The 19,394-nt window shown below is 38.3% G+C and overlaps 1 protein-coding gene across 1 annotated transcript; it reads right to left on the bottom strand.

The window, feature by feature from the left end:
• Positions 1-11,080: 11,080 nt before the first annotated feature.
• On the bottom strand, positions 11,081-11,880 carry LOC106400583 (precursor of CEP1). The gene has a single exon (XM_013840930.3). It carries the CDS (start codon positions 11,584-11,586, stop codon positions 11,311-11,313), a length of 276 nt encoding a protein of 91 aa, XP_013696384.2. The 5' UTR covers positions 11,587-11,880; the 3' UTR covers positions 11,081-11,310.
• Positions 11,881-19,394: the final 7,514 nt, after the last annotated feature.

Genomic DNA, 19,394 nt, shown 5'->3' with positions numbered 1-19,394 from the left:
TATGAAAACTTGACGACTTACGTGTAAGTCGTCCTAGGTTAGTTTTGTAATTGAAAAATAAAACTTCATAATTTAACTTTAACCAGACGACTTAATATAAAGTCGTCCCTCCAGAAGACTTAATTTAAAGTCGTCCGGGGAAAGCAAAGTCGTCCAGAATTTTTCCCAATTTTCTGGTCAAACCTTGCTTATCCCGGACGACCTTAAATTAAGTCGTTTAGCTGGACGACTTTCATCTAAGTCGTCTGGAGAAAGTTAAATTTCAAGTTTTATTTTTCAATTACAAAACTAACCTAGGACGACTTACACGTAAGTCGTCAAGTTTTCATAAAATATTGAAATTTTAACTTTCCCAGAGACGACTGAATTATAAGTCGTCCAGAAATAGTCAAAGATCTGACACGATTCGGTCAAATGCAAAACTAGCCCGTTTCTCGTAGACGACTTATATATAAGTCGTCTGAAGTTTTTTTTTTAACAAACAAAGCCGGACGACTTAGAATTAAGTCGTCCCTTTTAATTTTCAATTGCAAAAGTGACCTCTTTAGACGACTTACCTTTAAGTCTTCTGGACGACTTAATGCTAAGTCGTCTGCGGCAATGTTTATTGAACTTCTTCATTTTCTCTATGTTTACTAATGTGTTTTATTTTGAATATTTGCAGATGATTTTTCAGTTACATGCAGTGTATGGAGAATGGTTGTTGAGAGATTTCCGTTGGGATTTTGTGGTTGATGATCTCAAAGGAGCAAGATTGTTTTTATTGAATGAAGATTCAACACATGCTGAACTTGTTGCAATGGCTCAAGAAGATTATAACCTGGACATGAGAACAGTGAGTGTGGAGATTAGCTACTCATTACCAGCAGAAATGATGATGGCTCCAGGCAGTCTTCCCATTCATGTTACAAGTGATAGACAAGTTCGAAACTTGCTGGAGATACTCAAAACCCATAGAGTATGTCTTTGTGTATCAAGCCGCAGCAAGGTCGAAACGGTTTCAGAGAAAAGGGATATTGATGAAGCTGGTGAATGGGAAAAAGATGTTGGTGATAATGATGAAGCTGGTGAATGGGAAGAAGATGTTGGTGGTGATGATGAAGATGTTGGTGATAATGAGTTTGTTGAAGATGAAAATCAAGATGGGGAGGAGGAAAATGGGGAGGAGGATGCTGATAATTCTATTGTTGGTGAAACGGATCAGAATGGTGGGGATTACAGTCTTTATGGAAAGGTTCCAGATGAGGACGAGGAAGATGATGATAATATTTGTTTTGAAGAAATCCAAAAGGCATATGCTAAGACAAATGCTATTGAAGGAGGAAAATCGAATGGTACCATCTATGTCAACCAGAGTTTTGTTAGCAAGGGTGCACTGCTTTCAGAGCTGCGGTTGGCAGCAGTGAGGGGTAAGTTTTCTTTCAGATTATACAAATCAACGAAAACTCTCGTTGTGGCAACATGTCCGGTTAGCTATTGTGGATGGAAGGTCAGAGCGAGTGTCAAACATGGGACAAACACGTTTTGGGTAACAAAGTATGTGGAAAAACATTTATGCTCAGCGGGAGACCGAATCGCTCAGCGGAGACACTGTACTCCGAAGTATGTAGGTAGTCTTTTCATTGATCGTGTTGGAATCATTGATGGGATAACTCCGCAGCATATCACTGATGCAATGAGGAACATGTTTGGCATGGCGCTTGATTACACCACTTCATACAGAGCACTGTTATATGCACAAAGATTGGTGAGAGGATCAGCAGAAGAAGGGTATTCGCGTCTGGCATCATATCTCGAGCAAATCTCCATTGCAAATCCTGATTCTATCACGGCGATAGAACTTGATTCTATGAAAAGATTTAAGTATCTATTTCTCTCTTTTGGAGCTTCTATCAAAGGTTTTAAGTATCAGAGAAGGGTCATTGTGGTGGATGGAACTCACCTAAGTGGAAAGTATGGAGGAACTATGTTAGTTGCAGCCGCACAAGATGGCAATTTTCAGATATTCCCATTGGCTTTTGGGATCGTGGATGAGGAAGATATACCTTCTTGGGAATGGTTTTTCACAAAATTGGCTAGTTGTATATCTCATGACAAGCCTCTGGTGATAGTCTCCGACCGGCACAAGGCCATTAAAAGTGCGTGTGATAAGGTGTTTCCTTGGGCAACCCGAGGAATATGTTATTATCACCTTCAAGATAACATTGTCAAAAAGTTTAAAGGGAAACATCTCATGTACTTGGTGAAAGGGGCTGCTTATGCTCACACGGTTTACGATTTTGACCGGTACATGGCTGAGATACGGAGTGCAAACCCGGAACTTGCAACGTATTTGGAGAAAGCCGACGTCAGGCTATGGTCAAGGGTTTATTGTAAGGGGAACAGGTTCAACATAAAAACAAGCAACATTGCTGAATCTATTAATTCCGCACTGAAGCGAGCAAGAGGATTTCCGATTACGTTCCTGCTGGAGTTCATAAGGCAGAAGTTAGGAAAATGGTATTGGAAAAGGAGACAAGATGCTTTGAGTCTCACAACTGAACATAGCCGGGCTGTTGAATACTTGCTTGCTGTTCGAGAAGAGATAGCGGGTATGATGACGGTCGAACCAATTGATGGATGGCATTTCTTTGTCAAAGGTGGCAAAATGGACTGTGTGGTTGATTTGGAACATGCAAAGTGTGATTGTGGTGTCTATGGAGTGGAGAAAATACCTTGCTCTCATGCTATAGCTGCTGGAATACATGCTGGTTTGCATATCTCCACACTTGTATGTCCACTGTACTCAAAGAATTATCTGTATGCAGGATACTCAGAGAATATATATCCTATCGTGTCACAACATATTGAGGAACGAGAATGCTTTCCTCCAGAACTAAAGCGTGGTCGGGGGAGACCGAAGAAATCAAGATGGCAATCTTGGTTGGAGCTATCTAGGATGAGAGGACACAAACCCAGGAAGAAACACAGGGCACGGAGATGCTCAAACTGCAAGGAAACTGGCCATACGAAACCACAATGTACACAACCAGTTGACTAGTTGTCCAGACGACCTAAATTTAAGTCGTCCCGTCTTGATTACCCGTCCAGACGACTAAATATTTAGTCGTCCAGTGTATTTTATTTTTAGACGACCTTCTACTAAGTCGTCCAGTGTATTTTATTTTTAGACGACCTTCTACTATCCCTTCAAGTGTATTTTATTTTTAGACGACCTTCTACTAAGTCGTCCAGTGTATTTTATTTTTAGACGACCTTCTACTATCCCTTCAAGTGTATTTTATTTTTAGACTACCTTCTACTATCCCTTCAAGTCGTCCAAACCTTCTAGACGACTTATTTGTAAGTCGTCCAGTTGGAAAACCTTCCAGACGACTTATAATAAGTCGTCCAAACCTTCTAGACGACTTATTTGTAAGTCGTCCAGTTGGAAAACCTTCCAGACGACTTATTTGTAAGTCGTCCAGTTGGAAAACCTTCCAGACGACTTATTTCTTCCAGACAACTTATATCATGTTCAAATACAAAAATCATGTTAAAAAATCATGTTCAAATACAAAAATCATGTTAAAAAATCATGTTCAAATACAAAAATCATGTTAAAAAATCATGTTCAAATACAAATCTAATCATACATGCCCACGAACTTATCACCATCCACATTTTCTTTCAGATGCTGATCAACAAGCTCCTTCCATATATCCACCGCCATATTATCCCTCATTTTCTTCGCGTTGCACCTAGCAAAGTCTTTAGGGTCAAAGGAGCCCCCGAGCGCATGACATTCAATGTACTTTACAGTGTACACGCCACAATCACCATTGTTGGCCGTGGGTACACCTTTCAGCGGTCTCTCATATGTGTATGGCTCCAACCCGTATTTGACCCGCATTTCGTCGGTGGCTGCGCACTCAACAAGCAGATAAGGGACCATCTGGAGAAAAGGCTCCATTATCGCATCCCATGCGTCTGGTACACTAGATGAAGGTATGCTGTCCCAGACGACTATGTGCCTCTTAGGGATCGATATCCAAATAGCAACCCAATGCTTGTCGTCCAAGTTCACTGGCGCATAGATATCATCAATGTCCTCCCCCCACTTCTTGTTTGATTGGCAAAATGAAGGTATTGATCCGTCATAAAAATACGACGCCCCACCAGGTAGAACTCTTCCTAAACCTTTGTGATCAGGTTCCGATGTTTTGAAGAGCTGATACTGCTCTCTCCAAGACTGAGAAAAGTTGTGATCCAGGAAGCACATTCGCTCGCTCCTGAAAGCTTGTGGGTTCTCCTGATACCTCTGCCTTAGCACATTAATCCAAGCATCTATATGCTGCATATTAAATATAACAAGTTAGAAGTTACCAGACGAAGACGACTTATATTTAAGTCGTCTACGTGGTCGTCCAAGTAGACGACTTTCCAGACGATTTATCTTTAAGTCGTCTGGAAAGTAGTCTACTTGGACGACTTTGTAGACGACTTAAATCGTGTGCAGAAGACTTACGCAGTCTTCCAGCCATCCTCTGGCTGTCCGGAGGAAGTGGTACCACCTTGTTGGTGATGTACGTGGTTTGTCCTCGATCTTAGTTAAATAATGACTGCAAACAAAAAAGCAATCAGTTTTGGACGACTAAATCAAGCTATTATGGGTAAAGCAATCACTTACGGATCAGTTTTCAACCAATCAGCGAGTTCCTTCAACTTTTCTTTGTTTACTGGCGGAAATGGATTATAGGCTGCCACTTTATCTTTTTTTTTCTCTGCCATATAAGGAGATCTCACAGTAGGAGCAGGTTTCTTCGCTCGTTTACTCTTTGCACGCTTGTCCAATACAACCAGGCTCGGTTGTGAAACTGGATCGCTTGGCTCGGTGGAAGCGAGGCTCGGTTGTTGATCTGTGGAAGCGAGGCTCGGTTGGTGATCGGTGGAAGTGACAGCAACAATCTCTTTGGAGGTGACACCATCTGCTTTATTTACCGAGTTCGCCTCGGTTGCTGTATCCTCCGGCAACCATCTCTGCAATAAAAGTTGCACACAAGTTAACCCTGGACGACTTAAATAAAAGTTGTCTGGACGACTAGTTGACCCTGGACGACTTAAATAAAAGTTGTCTGGACGACTAGTTGACCCTGGACGACTTAAAATTAAGTCTTCCGTGGTCAACTAGTCGTCCAGACAACTTACGTTTAAGTCGTCCAGGGTCAACTAGTCGTCCAGACAACTTTTACAGTCGTCTGGACAACTAGTTAACCCTGGATTTGATACTAACATCTTTGATTTGAGGAGGCTGTTTCTTTTGAGGAGGAGGCTGTTTCTTTTGAAGAGGAGGAGGCTGCTGCTGTTTCTTTTGAGGAGGAGGAGGCTGCTGTTTGGTTTGATGAGGAGGAGGCTGGTTACTAACCACGGTTTCATTGGCATGAGGGGTAGCCTGTTTGTTTCTACCCCCGGTTTCTTTGGCAAGAGGGGTAGGCTGTTTATCTTGAGGGGTAGCCTGATTGGTTAGAGGTGGAGGGGTAGCCTGATTGGTGACACCAACCTTCTTCTCCACAGCTTCCAATCTATCAGACAACTTCCTAAACTCCCTCATGCACTTATTAAACCCTTTTTTCATAGCCTCAGCTACGCCCTTGAACATAATTTCCAACTCCTCTCTGGTCACCCCTCTAGCCTCTTCTCTAGCCTCTTCTCTAGCCTCTTCAGGAGCCTCTTTACGAGCTTTCTTCCGAGGTCTTGGATTGTCTTCCTCCTCCTCCTCCTCCTCCAACACAACCATCTCTTTGGCCTTCTTCGATGGAGTCACAACCTTAGGTTTTGTATTGACCTTAGTACCAGTGACTTCCCAGCAATCCATGGTCCACTTCCACGGTCTCCGCTCATACATGACTTTAATGATGTTCTCCGCGGGCAGGTCCTCAACCTCAGAGTCCCATTTTGGCCACATTTCACTAATGTCCTTCTCAACAAAGTTGATCACGCGGGTCTGCAGTAAATAGAAGAATCGAGTTAGATATTTGAAAAAAAATACTAAATAGACGACTTAATTATAAGTCGTCTACTAAGTCGTCCAGCTGGAAGACCTTCCAGACGACTTATAATAAGTCGTCTAATAAGTCGTCCAGATGGAAGACTTTCCAGACGACTTAATTAAGTCGTCCGATAAGTCGTCCAGCTGGGAAGACTTTCCAGACGCCTTATTATAAGTCGTCTAATAAGTCGTCCAGATGGAAGACCTTCCAGACGACTTATAATAAGTCGTCTAATAAGTCGTCCAGATGGAAGACTTTCCAGACGACTTAATTAAGTCGTCCGATAAGTCGTCCAGCTGGGAAGACTTTCCAGACGCCTTATTATAAGTCGTCTAATAAGTCGTCCAGATGGAAGACTTTCCAGACGACTTAATTAAGTCGTCCGATAAGTCGTCCAGCTGGGAAGACTTTCCAGACGACTTATTATAAGTCGTCCGATAAGTCGTCAAGCTGGACGACCTTCCAGACGACTTATAATAAGTCGTCTGCGCAGTCTTTTGGATTGAAGTAAATACCTGACTCAAGATAGCAGCTTTCATTGATCTGCGGCCTCTGCTGCCCTCGTAAGCCAGTATCGGTGGAGACGGACTGTCTGCTCTGGGACCACCAATACTAGCACCCAATTCCGGCATAGCTGTGTACGTCCAGACTTGAAGAACTTGTATAAACCCATCCACGGTGTAACAGCCAGCAATTTCTTTGTTCCACAAAGAGTCCATCAGCACCTTAAACGCGACTCTCCCCCATGGATAATTCTCAAACCGTTCTAAATCCATCACTAGCCTTGCCAGAGTAGATCGTGTAGCGGTTGAAAACTTTCTCCCTTCAATGAATCCAGTGAAGATGGAGAGGTACGCGAGCCGCTTGCGATCTTCCCTGGACCAATCCCCGCATCTCTTCAGTGCTGCTATTATCTGATCAGTAGTTGGCCCAGCTTCCAGATGAACTCCCAGCATCCCCCAGAAAGAAACCATCTCTGGGGTAACGTCACATTTTGGTGTCTCAAGGTCCTCGATGTACTCGCAGTTTAGACCAGTGAGGTTTTCAAACTCTAACAGTGAAAACCTCAAAGGTTCTGGACCAACGAGAGACCACATCTCATACTTCTTCTTAATGTCCAGCTTGAAACTGAGCATGTAGTGAACCAGCCTTGAAGCCCAACCAAATCCCTGCTCCTTGAACTTGATGAAAACTCCCAAACTCGACTCCTTGAGCTCTTCAAATTCGTCATCAGTAAGAGCTTTCCTAAGAGCAGTATGCAACTTGCTGTTATCCGTATGATACGAAATGCTATTGTGGGCTTCTGGCTCTTCCCCTGATGTGTATAACCTACGGGGGAGTTCTGGAATATCCATCCTTTTTGTCTGCAAAATAATCAAAGACAACAATATAAGTCCAGACGACTTAGTAGACGACTTATAATTAAGTCGTCTGGAAAGTCTTCCAAATGGACGACTTATATTTAAGTCATCTACTAAGTCGTCCAGTTGGAAGACAAAGCCGGACGACTTAAATTACTTACAAGTCTTCCAGTCGCAGAAGGAGTTGGAGTACTCGTCATTGCGGTTATAGATCTGAAAAAATAAACGTGAAACGGTGAGAATGAGTAAATTGATAGAGACAACGTTTTATGTTCATCTTTTCCTCGAGATTGATGACTTAGCGGCGTTAGGGTTTACAGAGAAACGGCGCTAAGGTTTACAGAGAAGAAGCGGCGGCGCTAGGGTTTAGAAGAAGCGGCGGCGCTAGTGTTTAGAGGAAGCGGCGGTGAGAACGTTGGTGACCACGGTGGCGAGGGCGACGGTTTGTTCGGAAATAGTGGAAGCGGCGGCGCTAGGGTTTAGAGGAATCGGCGGCGCTAGGGTTTAGAGGAATCGGCGGCGCTAGGGTTAGAAGAAGCTGCGGCGACAACGGTGAGAATGAAGTGAGATAGATAGCCGACGTTGAGAACGATGGTTTGTTCGGAAATCGTGGGAATTCGAAATCGCCTTTGAGAGAGAACTGTTAGGGTTTTGAGAGAGAACTGTTAGGGTTTCTGAATTTCGCGAAAAATGAAAAAAAAAAAAAATCACCTTATATATTGGGTAAATAATCCGGTTAGCTTTAAAAGTACATTGGTAAACTTTAAGGTTTGGTCCGGTTTAGACGACTTATTCTGGCTGATAATGTACAACAGACGACTTAATATTTAGTCGTCTGTTTTCAGACGACAAAATATTAAGTCGTCCTAGACCCTAAAATGAACCCCTAAACTAAAATGACTAGATTAACTAACTAACCACGTTATAAAATCAAATTATACTTAAATAGTGTTTACTATACACAGAAATGAACACGCATAAGTAATTTTAAAAATTTTCAAAAACGGTTTTAATGCTTTCCAAAATCTAACCCTAAGAACACATACAATACTACAACATATGTTGATGAAACATAAACTAAAGAATATCATGACTCACTACTTTCACTCATCTATGCTGAAAACAATTGAAATTTGTTATATCTTAATTTATACCTCCTAAGACATATGTTAATTACATAATTCCCATTTTTCACTTATCAAAATATTTTTTACAAAATTTTTAAATTATGTTTAAGACTAACTGTCCAGACGACTTTCAGTTAAGTCGTCTGGACGACTTATTTTCAAGTCGTCTAAACAGACGACTTGCGAGGGGTAGAAACGTAAAAAAAATTCCGTTTTTTTGTTTGGTCACAAGGGGATAGTTGTAATTTCAATAGCCTTTTAGGTTACTTTTGCCTTTGACCCAAGTTGGGGTATTGTTTTGGGTTTGACTCCAAGTTTTGAGTCACACTTGGCAATTCTCCCTATATAAAAAGACAAAAATTTTAATTTGGTTAAATATTTCAATTCAAAAGATTTTCATGGAAGTCTTCTTATAGAAAACTTATAGAAGACTTTCATTGAAGTCTTCTTATAGAAGAATTTCCAAGAAGTCTTATATAGTCTTACTCAGATTTGAAAAATATAAATATCCAAAAACATTCAAATGACTTCAAAAAAAAAAAAAAAAAAACAGAGAAAACCTCAAAAATATTTTTTTTGTGTTTAAATAAAAAATAATACAATCACATTAGGTTGAATCTATAACATTTTAGAAATTAACTTATAAAACACAAAGAAATACATATCCAAAATTTATATATCTACCTTTAAATGAATGAAAGATGAGAATCATATAATGAAAAACCTGCAAAAACATGATAAATTAGTGAGAAAGACAGGAGACAAAAATGAAAAATTGATATAAAATTTGGTGTTTTCAAATTCAAAGAGATTGTAGAGAGGTTGGAGAGTTTCAAAGTGAGAAACATCACATTTTTGTTGGAGTCATTTAAGAGGAAGAGAGAGAATGTGTAAATTTTCTTTATATAATGAGACAAAAATTTCAATAGGTTAAATATTTTCGTCCGAGAAGACTCACCAAGAATTTTTCTAGTGCATTACATGTTAGAATACTTTCATAAAACTAAAAATAGCAACAAACATTTCATTAAACATATGATCGAGTTATAAAATTGTTAATATATACAAAACCAAACACATAAATGTCTAATTGAATTTTCTTTAAAAAAAAATAAGCTTCTAAAATCTAACTCTAAAATATAAATAATACTACAATATATTTTACCAAACCTTAAACCAAAGATATTCATGACTTACAACATATATTCACTCATGTATGTTGAAAAAAAATCAATTTAATAAATCTAAATATTCATCATTTAGAAATGTTTATAATTACATTATTTCAAAATTTTCCCCATAAAAATATTTTTTATAAAATTTAGAAATTATTTTTAAGATCTAATACATGAAAAGAAAACTTCTCGAAATGTCTTATAATATTAGACTTACAAAACTACACAAGACTTCATGTGGTTATATTTGTAAAAGTGCATACATGTTTTTTGTTTGGTCAAAAGAGGTTTATTGTAATTTCACTAGCTGTTTAAGTTACTTTTACATTTGATTGAATTTGTGATATACTTTTGGATTTAAAATTGAGTTATAGGTCATGCTTGGCAATGTTCTCAAAATTTGGTGTACTTTTAACTCTTTTTCTTAGAGCAACATTATCGACAAAATTTCTCAACTTCATAATATTAGTATTTTAATATAAATAATTTGATTGATTAAAATTTATTATCTAAAACAAATCCAAACCTCTAATCTATATGCCAACACATGCAAAAAGAGTTCTCAAGAATATTTAACATATTTTTCTCTCCTCTCTCCTATTTATTGTATTTATTTTATTTTTTGTAATTAGTTAAATATTCATTGGGTATCTTCAAAGAAGGTGCTTTTATATGAATTGGTATATAATATTCAACAGTTTCCCGAGACGTGTTGACTACATATTTCATGTTAAGTATTTTCTTCGCAAGGCCATGTCCAACGGCAGTATCTCGAAAAAGTATCTAAACAAATAAAACAATGGATTTGATTAGTAAAAACTGTGATTTTTTTTTTTTTACAGTAGATATATTGCTATGATTTTTTATTGCTTTGGTTCTAAATTTTTAATTTTTAAAAATCTTTAAATTTAGGCTATAGGTATTTATCTTTGCAGAGCAATTATAAAAACATGAATTTTAAAAAATGCTATGGATTTTAAAAAAGAGCTGTGAGCTTTAAAAAAATTAGAAATCAATATTGGTGTAGATTTAGGACTGTAAGTATAATTGTGACCGTGGGATCATTTACGACAGTAGCCAACCATAAATCTCAAAAAGTAGAAGAGAGGTAATTTTTTTTTAACATCCCGTGTCTTCTTTTAGAGGTTACAAGAACTTTAAAACTATAGAAACACTTGTCACCCTTATAACCCCAGGGCTTATAACTCATCAATTTTGTTTGAAAATTAAATCTAAATAATTAAAATTAAACAGAAAAGTAATAATATTTTATTATTCACATCCTCAATTGACCATTTCTACCGTGAGGTTGCCCTAAGCTTTTCTTTGAGGTTTACACTTACTGAATCCATTGAACAATTAGGTATTATAGTCAGCTTAGCAAGATATTTGTCATTAATTTATATTCTTCTCAAAGCGATTTATTCATTCTATAATTTTACAAACATGACAGTGGAGCAAACCCACGACAAAGACATGATTATCATAGTACTGTCAAAACATTGAAATGGTAAAGTGATGTCCAAACATCCCTTCAGAATTAGATGACAAGTTTACACGAAAAATACATATAATTTTCTATATGATATAAATTGTGACGTATGATATGATACCCAAATCAATGTCGTCCATGAGAGTGTCCAACACCTGGGCTGTTGCCGGGATTTGTCGACCTGAAGTCTGTGGGGTGGGTGATGACCGCCTTTTGAAGAACACTACGTCGTGTATATGTGACCACAATGCTAGAATTATCAGCCTCTGGATTCATATAAGTTGACTCAATCTCTAACGAAGTAATTTTCAAATGTCTCTCTTCTGTATACTGAATTCCATGCAAAACAGCCAATCCAAGGAAAAATATAAATGTAGAAACATGCTTGTTTGACATTTCCATAGAGTCACGGACAAATCGAGTAAATATAAGAATGTGTAGGAAACAACAAAAACAAAATATTAATGTTAGATACACAAGAGCATAAGATGGAAACCAGAGGAATGGGGTATTCTGTATTTATAAAGGTAATTAAAGAGATGAAGCTTTCATTGCCTAGCATTGTCTTAAATGTGGAGAAATTTTACTTCAAATAGGGAAATGATGATGTTTTATGATGTCTGAATATATAATGTGATCCTGGTGATTCATACTTCCATATGTTTCCAACTATGCATTTCTGCTCTCATATGTATACATGGCCCATGCATTTACACGCTCAGGTTTTTTGTCCACATGTACAGTGGATTGAGGAATTCATCGGTTTTTTCCGAGGAACACAGTTTTCCTCGGAATTTCCTCGGAATATTCCGACGGACTGTAGTTTCCTCGGAATTCCGTCGGTATATTCCGAGGAAATTCCGAGGAAACCCAATTTTGTGTTTCCTCGGAATTTCCTCGGAAATTCCTCGGTATATTCCGAGGATTTCATTTTCCGTCGAAATGTCCGTCAGAATATCGCTGTTTTCTTGTAGTGAAATGGCAATTTCATCTGGGAAATCAGATTTATGCGATGGACCCAACCATCTGAACCAATTTTATCACAATTTTGCAAAGTGATTTTAGTGATTTCGAGCTCTGGTGGTATGATGTGTTCCCAGAAGTTTTTGGGATGAGAAGCCATGAAGTCTGAAGAGATGTCATAATGAAAAACAGAGAAAACATGGTTACAGAAAATAGCTATGAAATAATAAAATGAGTATCGGTACCATAGAATACTAATTCATGTGTTCCGCAAAGACCTAAAATCTCTTGTCCAAGACTGAAGCTTCGTTGATCTCCACCTAAATGTAGGGGCATTCCGAGTAATGGATATTCTTGGATGAGTATTGATCACGTTGTACTCCGATTTCATCATATTGAAGAAAAACCTGGAGTCTAGCTTTATCCTAAAGATCATGGAGATGATGCCACATTCAGCTGCTAAAACCCTCAATGCAACAAATTTTCTAAAAGGGCACCAAAGTTAGCAAAGAATATATGCTGTCATTAGCAATACATGGTTACAACATACGATATTGGGAAGCATAACCTGGGTTGGGTAAGGTAGGATCCTTAAATGAATATATATATATATCCAACTACAGGACTCCATGGCCATTCATCTGATTTGGGATGATAAATATGAATAGTCATGAATAAACTCTACTTCGGTATCCTCCTTGGCGCTTTCCTGAGTCGGCCAAGTAGGGAGAACCCTTAAAAAGTTCTACCTCACGTTTGAAGAACTTTGTCTTCGTTGGGAATCACTGAGGGGACAATCAAGTTCACACTTTCGTCGACAAGGTGATGATTAAAGTTAAGGTCATGTTGTAAAGTTGGTGATTCACTTTCAGGACAATCTTCAGTTTCTGCAAGAACATCTTCACGATCTTGGCAGTTGGCATCATCGAACTCGAGATCAAGAGGGTTGATGCCTTCATGATTCCCGGAATCTAGCCGACTAGAGCTTTCAAGTTTCAACACCAATACGTATCTGAAGATATATATATATATATATATCTAATCTATTAAAAGGAGATTACAAATAAGAAATCGCTCTAAGATTTACCACTAAAGTATGAAACAGAGAAAGTATTTAATACACCTAACAATAACTATTCTTTGTCTTTCCTATTTTATTAATGTATTTTCCTAAATTGATTTTTAACTAAAAACATGGCAACAATAATTTAAGAAAATCTAAACAATAAGGAATATCAAAACATGAATCAGTTGAGACAAAAAAATTCACGAAAAAGATGATTTGTTTGTACTTTAATAATCATATCATGAATCAGTTGTACCTTACAATCTAATTTTTAAATATATATTTATACTATATATAGTGTTAAAAAAATGACGTAATAAGTGAAAAAATCATTTTAACCACACGAGATCAACATATGAACATTAAGAAAACATATACAAACATCATCCATTTGTTCAATAAATATTATATCTTTGTTACGTCCTCTATACATTCAATATAATCAGAATATCTATTTTAATATATCTATATTATTAAAAGTGAAGTAAGTATTAGAAATATATATTTTTCATTCTAATAACTAGGTGATGATTGGTTCAACTGTGCCTTTAAAATTTTAGCTGTAGAAGTTTAGTTGTGGATAAATCGGTCGTATCTGTAAAGTTGTTACTCTAGACTTTTTCTGCAGAGATTTTTGTTGCAGTTGAATTTGTTATAGATGTAAGCTATAGGCTTTAGATATTTTAAAATAAAATATGTGAAATATGTGATGTATATATAAAATTATTTTTTTATCAATTAAAATAATTTATATTAATATATTTTAGAAATTATAAATGTTTATTGTTATTTAAAATGTGATATGTAAATAATATTTATGTTATTTAAATATTTTAATAATTAAAAAAACACCCAAAATTAAAATTAAAATATTTATAAAAGTTTTTATTATGATAGTATAGTTTATTTGATATTATAGATAGTTTTTTTTCATTTTACAGATTCTACATCCTAGAAAAAGAAGATGTACGTTTTTTGCCTAAAATACATAAGAGTTTATTTTTTTTGCTGTAGATTTAAAAATAAAGCTAAAGCATGATTAGTAAAAATTAATAAAAATTTGATGCAGGCTTTAACTTTTAAAAATAAAGCTACAACATGATTGGTAAAATCTAGTGATTTAAAAACAAATAAAGCTAAAGTATGAAGATAAAGCTTAACCAATCACTCTACTTAATTAATAACTATTAATTAATTGACCAAAAATCATTTATTTTGTTAAATTCTTTTCTAACCAAGCGTACGAAACTTACAATTATTTTCTAACCGGATTATTCTCTAACCAAATTTTACAGTAAAACTAAACATATTTATTTAAAATGTATCTACAAACTTCAAATTTTATATATTCATGTATATCATTATTCTATTTTACATACAAAATATAAACTATAGATATTTTTATTAAAATATATAAAGTTATTTTTAAAATATATATTAAATAATGTGATGATTAATATAATTCACACGTATAAATTTGAATTATAAGAATACAACAAATAAATTTCAATTTAATATTTTCCCAAGAATAAAAATAGAAGTGAAATTAATTTGGCATATAAAAAAATTTAGAGACATATATATCTATTTTATTAAAACATGATACATTTAATTTTGAAAATATAGATTTGTTAATATATATAAACATAATAATTGGTACTCTAATATTGAAATAAATACATAAAAATGGTTACTATAGTCAAAAATATAAATTGACAAATATGTTATATAATATATTTTTGATTGGTTTTGTATTCTACCACAATATTGAGAAATCAACAAATTACACACAATAAAAATAGTCCATTTATCACAATTACAAATCAAACAAATACCCATATGAATGTATGTCTGTAGAAACATTATTTTTTTGTATTGTAAAAAAAAAATTATATGTCTTTTTTCTTAAATTACACCCGTGCATGTACTTGAAACGATGGAATTTTTATGATCAAGTTGGTTATTAGACTTCAAGCATCCTAAAGCATTAATAACTTCCCTCCCCAATGATGAAAAATGTATTGAAGGCATTTTGATGTGAAAAACAAAGGTTAGGTCTTGATTATATCGTATAAATCAATGAAACCGTGGAAGCAGCGGATGATATGTAGCTACAAAAAAGGAAAATAGCAAGAGAGAGTTCAGAGAGCTACCTGATTTCTGATAGAAAGAAATGAGGAGAGGACTATCAATATATATAGGAAAGCCAATTAGACTTTCGAGAAAAGCATCTTATTAGGTATACAAGACCTATCTTCATTATTAGACCTAGAAAACATTCAGTCTTCCAAGGAGTGTGATGGCTGAGTTTCCTTGAAAATCGGCACGTGGTATACTTCTTGAGAATTTGACTTGCTCCAATTTTTTAAGAAATTAGATCGAGACAAACCATGTAAACTAGGTTAAATCCAAGCAAAAAAAGAAATAAAAATCTCATTGTATCATGGAACCTATTTTTTACATAAATACAATATTGAAGTTAAATCCCTTATCTGATAGCCAAGACTGCAGTGTACTTCGAAATTTCTCGTGCTCCACTTAATCTTCCGACTTTGAGGACTCTCATTGTTATCTAGGTTCTGGGAAAACTGCAAGACATCACCTTTAGAGTCAATGAAGTGATTTACTCATTTTACCTCTCTCCATTAACTGCCAGAGACAATATATACTATTTTCACCGGAAGGAAGACTCTCCCATCATTGAAGAGGTCCCAAAGGAGGAAATAAAAAGAGTAGGTTCCGACGAAAACTGGAATTGTAGATATGTCTAATTGAATGTCGGGTCACGTTCTGGTTTCCTCTCTTGTTGGAGTCTTGCTGGAAGGTTTATGATGCTGCTAACATTTAGTGATTAGGATAACTCCTATATGATCCCTTTGTTTTGGCTTTGCAGACTTCTCTCATCATGTTTGTTTGAACCGAGACTGTATAAACTAGTAAAGAGAAATTACGAGTTCTCGTCGGTGGGTCAAGATAAAGACGTGTTTTATTAGATCAATGAGTCGAAACAGTGTTACAAAAGGGGGAAAGAACAAAGGAATTAGTCCGGCGAAAGCTGGTTCGTCGGACCGTACAAGTCGGCGAGAAGTAAGATATTAAACCCTAGATCTAGCCGAAAGTGAGTGTAGTGATTTGCGGATCTCCTCCTTGTTGCCTTTTCTCCTCCTTTTATAGACACATGCTCGTTAACCTAATGTGCTCTGTCCTGACGGGCCTCCTCGAGCGGTTGGGCCGAGGTGTCGGGCCGCTGACTCGAGTCATCGAGCCGACGACTTTCAGTTGGTCGTCTCGCTGATCAAAAGCAGTCTAAAGCCGAGCCGATCACCGGCTTGCAAGTAGACGAGCCGACTTTCTTTGTTGTGATCATGTGTCTGGATAATTGTCTTGTGGGCCTTTTGGGAGGGCCAAGCCCATACCCAACAGTATGTCCCCCCAGTTCGCTGGTGAGTAGCATAGTCGACTCATCAAATTTGGAAGTAGGGTTTGCAAGATAATTGTTCCAGGTTTATGATCCCACTCGATTCCTCGACTGTGTGAGCAGCTCGTTTGTTCTCACTCCGTGACTTGACCGATTCGATTTGGACCGGCGGTTTCTTCCGGTTTTGATTTCGACTGTTGGTCTCGGTTCAAACCGGTCTTGGTTTTCCTCGAGAAGTCGAAACGTCGCGAGTCGGGGTGAGCTTCACACGCCCAAATGGGCCGGTCTAGGCCCATCTAGGCCTAATGATGACGCCTCGGGGTGCGATGTGCTCCTTCCCTTATAAATACCCCCCTCGCATCTCATTTTCTCCACTCTTCATCCGGTTCAGGTACTTTCTCTCTCTTGCTTTCCGCTTCTCTCTCTAACTTTGAAGTCTTTTGAGAATGTCGTCGGGCGGTAGCGGTAGGCTTTCCAGTGAGCAGAAAGGGAAGGCTGTGGCGAGAGCGACCGAATCGAGTCCTGCTCGTGTCGTCGAGTCGAATTCTCCCTCTGACTTCGAGACGATTCATCGTGAAGCCATGATGGATACGGAGAACATGGATACGCCTCAGCGAGTCCTCGTTGCTGAATCGGCACGTCAACTCCGCGAGGAGAGAGAGGCTGCTTCGATGATTGCGAGAGACGGTCAGGGTGGGGCAAGTGAAGGAGAGGCTTCTCTCCCTGACTTTGTTCCACGTTGTTATCACCCCGAAGGGATCTTCGAGGATCTCCCAGCTTTAGTGCCGGGACAGATGTGTTCTCCTGTCGTGGAAGGACAAAGGTGGGAGAACGTCGAGGAGACTCGTTCAACTCCTAGCAGCGTGAAAGCTTTGCTGAGAGAGTGTGGAGGAGTCGGAGTGACTTTCCTAATCCCGACGAGGTCTCACAGGCCGTGGTCCCCTCCGTTGGGGTTTCAGTATGTCTGCGAGTCATACTTCCAGAGTGAGACCAAGCTCTGGTTTCCGATTCCTCGACTCATCACATCTTATGCGAGACGTCGTGACGCAGCGATGAGTCAGTTCTTGAATGGCGCGTTCCGTATTTTGGTAGCGTTGATGGTGACAGCGGCAGAGATCGATATCTCGATGAGCGTGCGGACTCTTGAAGAGCTGACCTACGTCAAGTCTATGGGGGATGGATTGTTCTCGATTCAGATGAGGCCCAACTACAATGTTATTATTGACCACCCCAGCAGGACGGCCAATTGATAGCGCTTCTATTTTACGTCAAATATGACGGTTTTGCCTTTGAGGAGCCGCCCGGCGATTTTTCGATTTTTATGGAACTATAAGCTCGGTAGAGAACTATCATTAGCTTGCCGACTGTTTCTTCCTTTCATTTTCTGACTGAAGAGTCTTCGTTTGATTGCAGCTGATCACCCAGATTCGACCTCCTATCCAGAAGAGTTCATTGCTAACGCTCGTGCCGTCGTATCGCGTGTTCAAGTAAGCTGGAAATACATCACCGTTGAGAGGATTCGAAGAGCCATCGACAGGGTCTCGAAGAGTAAGTTTCCTTTTCACGATTACATAGTTTTCCTGGCTCGCGTCTGTTCACTCGAGGCCTTTATCCGGATTTGACTTGTCGTTCTTTTGCAGGGGACTGGAGATCCGATTTGCCACCTTTGATTACTGGCAACAAGTGGCGCTTTTCGATATTCAATCGTGCTGAGAAAAAGGTGATCAACGCAGCTAGGGAAATGAAGGAATTTCCGGACTTGAGCGCACTAATCAAGAAGAAGCTGAGCGGAGTGAAAAAGACATCTTCTGCGACTCCTGATGAGATGACTCCTAGTAGGACGACTCCTGGTGAGACGACTCCTGATAAGGCGACTCCTAGCCAGATGACTCCTGGTGAGACGACTCCTAGTAGGACGACTCCTGGTGAGATGACTCATTCAGGGCCTCCCCCTCTTGCTATTTCCCCAGGACCATCTGTAGGTCCGATTAATATCGAGTCCTCGAGGGAGGATTTCGTGCAGTCTTCTGAACGAGAGACTGCTGAGCCATCGATGACGGCCGGTAACAAGAAGAAAAGGTCTGCTCCCGATTCTTCTGCTACAATCAATGCCCAGGCGAGGACCGGATCTGATGAACCTCCGAAGAAGAAGAAATAGGAGAAGAAAAAGAGGAAGAAGTCTATCGAGAGGCAGTCGGAACCTGTCGGGGACTCTGAGGGTCACAAACCTGTCGTTCATGAGGGCTCTCCCCGTGAGGCTGCGAATCGAGCTGTCGTTGAGTCGAGCGGTTCCCCAAACGTTCCGCTAGAAAAGAAGAAGTAACCTTCCAGTGAGTGTGACGCGTCCGCTTCTGCTGCAAAGACTCCTCTGGTGGCACCTCCAGCCACTACAAGAAAACGTGCCCATAACAACGAACATTTACGACGAAAATATTTCGTCGTAAATTTACATGGTCTTTACAACGAAATTACGAGGAATCTAACTTTCGTCGTAAACGCCATGTAAATTTACGACGAACTGATTTCGTCGTAAACTCCATGTAAGTTTACGACGAATGTACGTGGAATGAGAAATACGTCGTAGTCATTACATCGACATTACAACGAAGCATGTTACCGTTATATTTAGGTGAAAACGTGTATTCAATGTGCTTTAACTTACCTAATTTCGTCGTAAAGTCGTTGTAAATAATATGTTAAAACCATGTAAAATCCATGTAAAATATTCCTTGTAAAATCGTTGTTATATTTCAACTACCCAAC

Source organism: Brassica napus, chromosome C8 (genome assembly GCF_020379485.1).
Source record: "Brassica napus cultivar Da-Ae chromosome C8, Da-Ae, whole genome shotgun sequence".
In the NCBI taxonomy this organism is placed as follows: Eukaryota; Viridiplantae; Streptophyta; class Magnoliopsida; order Brassicales; family Brassicaceae; genus Brassica; species Brassica napus.
The sequence above is the reverse complement of the archived record's forward strand: the minus strand, read 5'-3'. Positions and strand labels throughout refer to the sequence as shown.

Coding starts and splice junctions, on each gene's coding strand:
- LOC106400583 (XM_013840930.3), bottom strand. CDS start 11,586: ATGGAAATGTCAAACAAGCATGTTTCTACATTTATATTTTTCCTTGGA.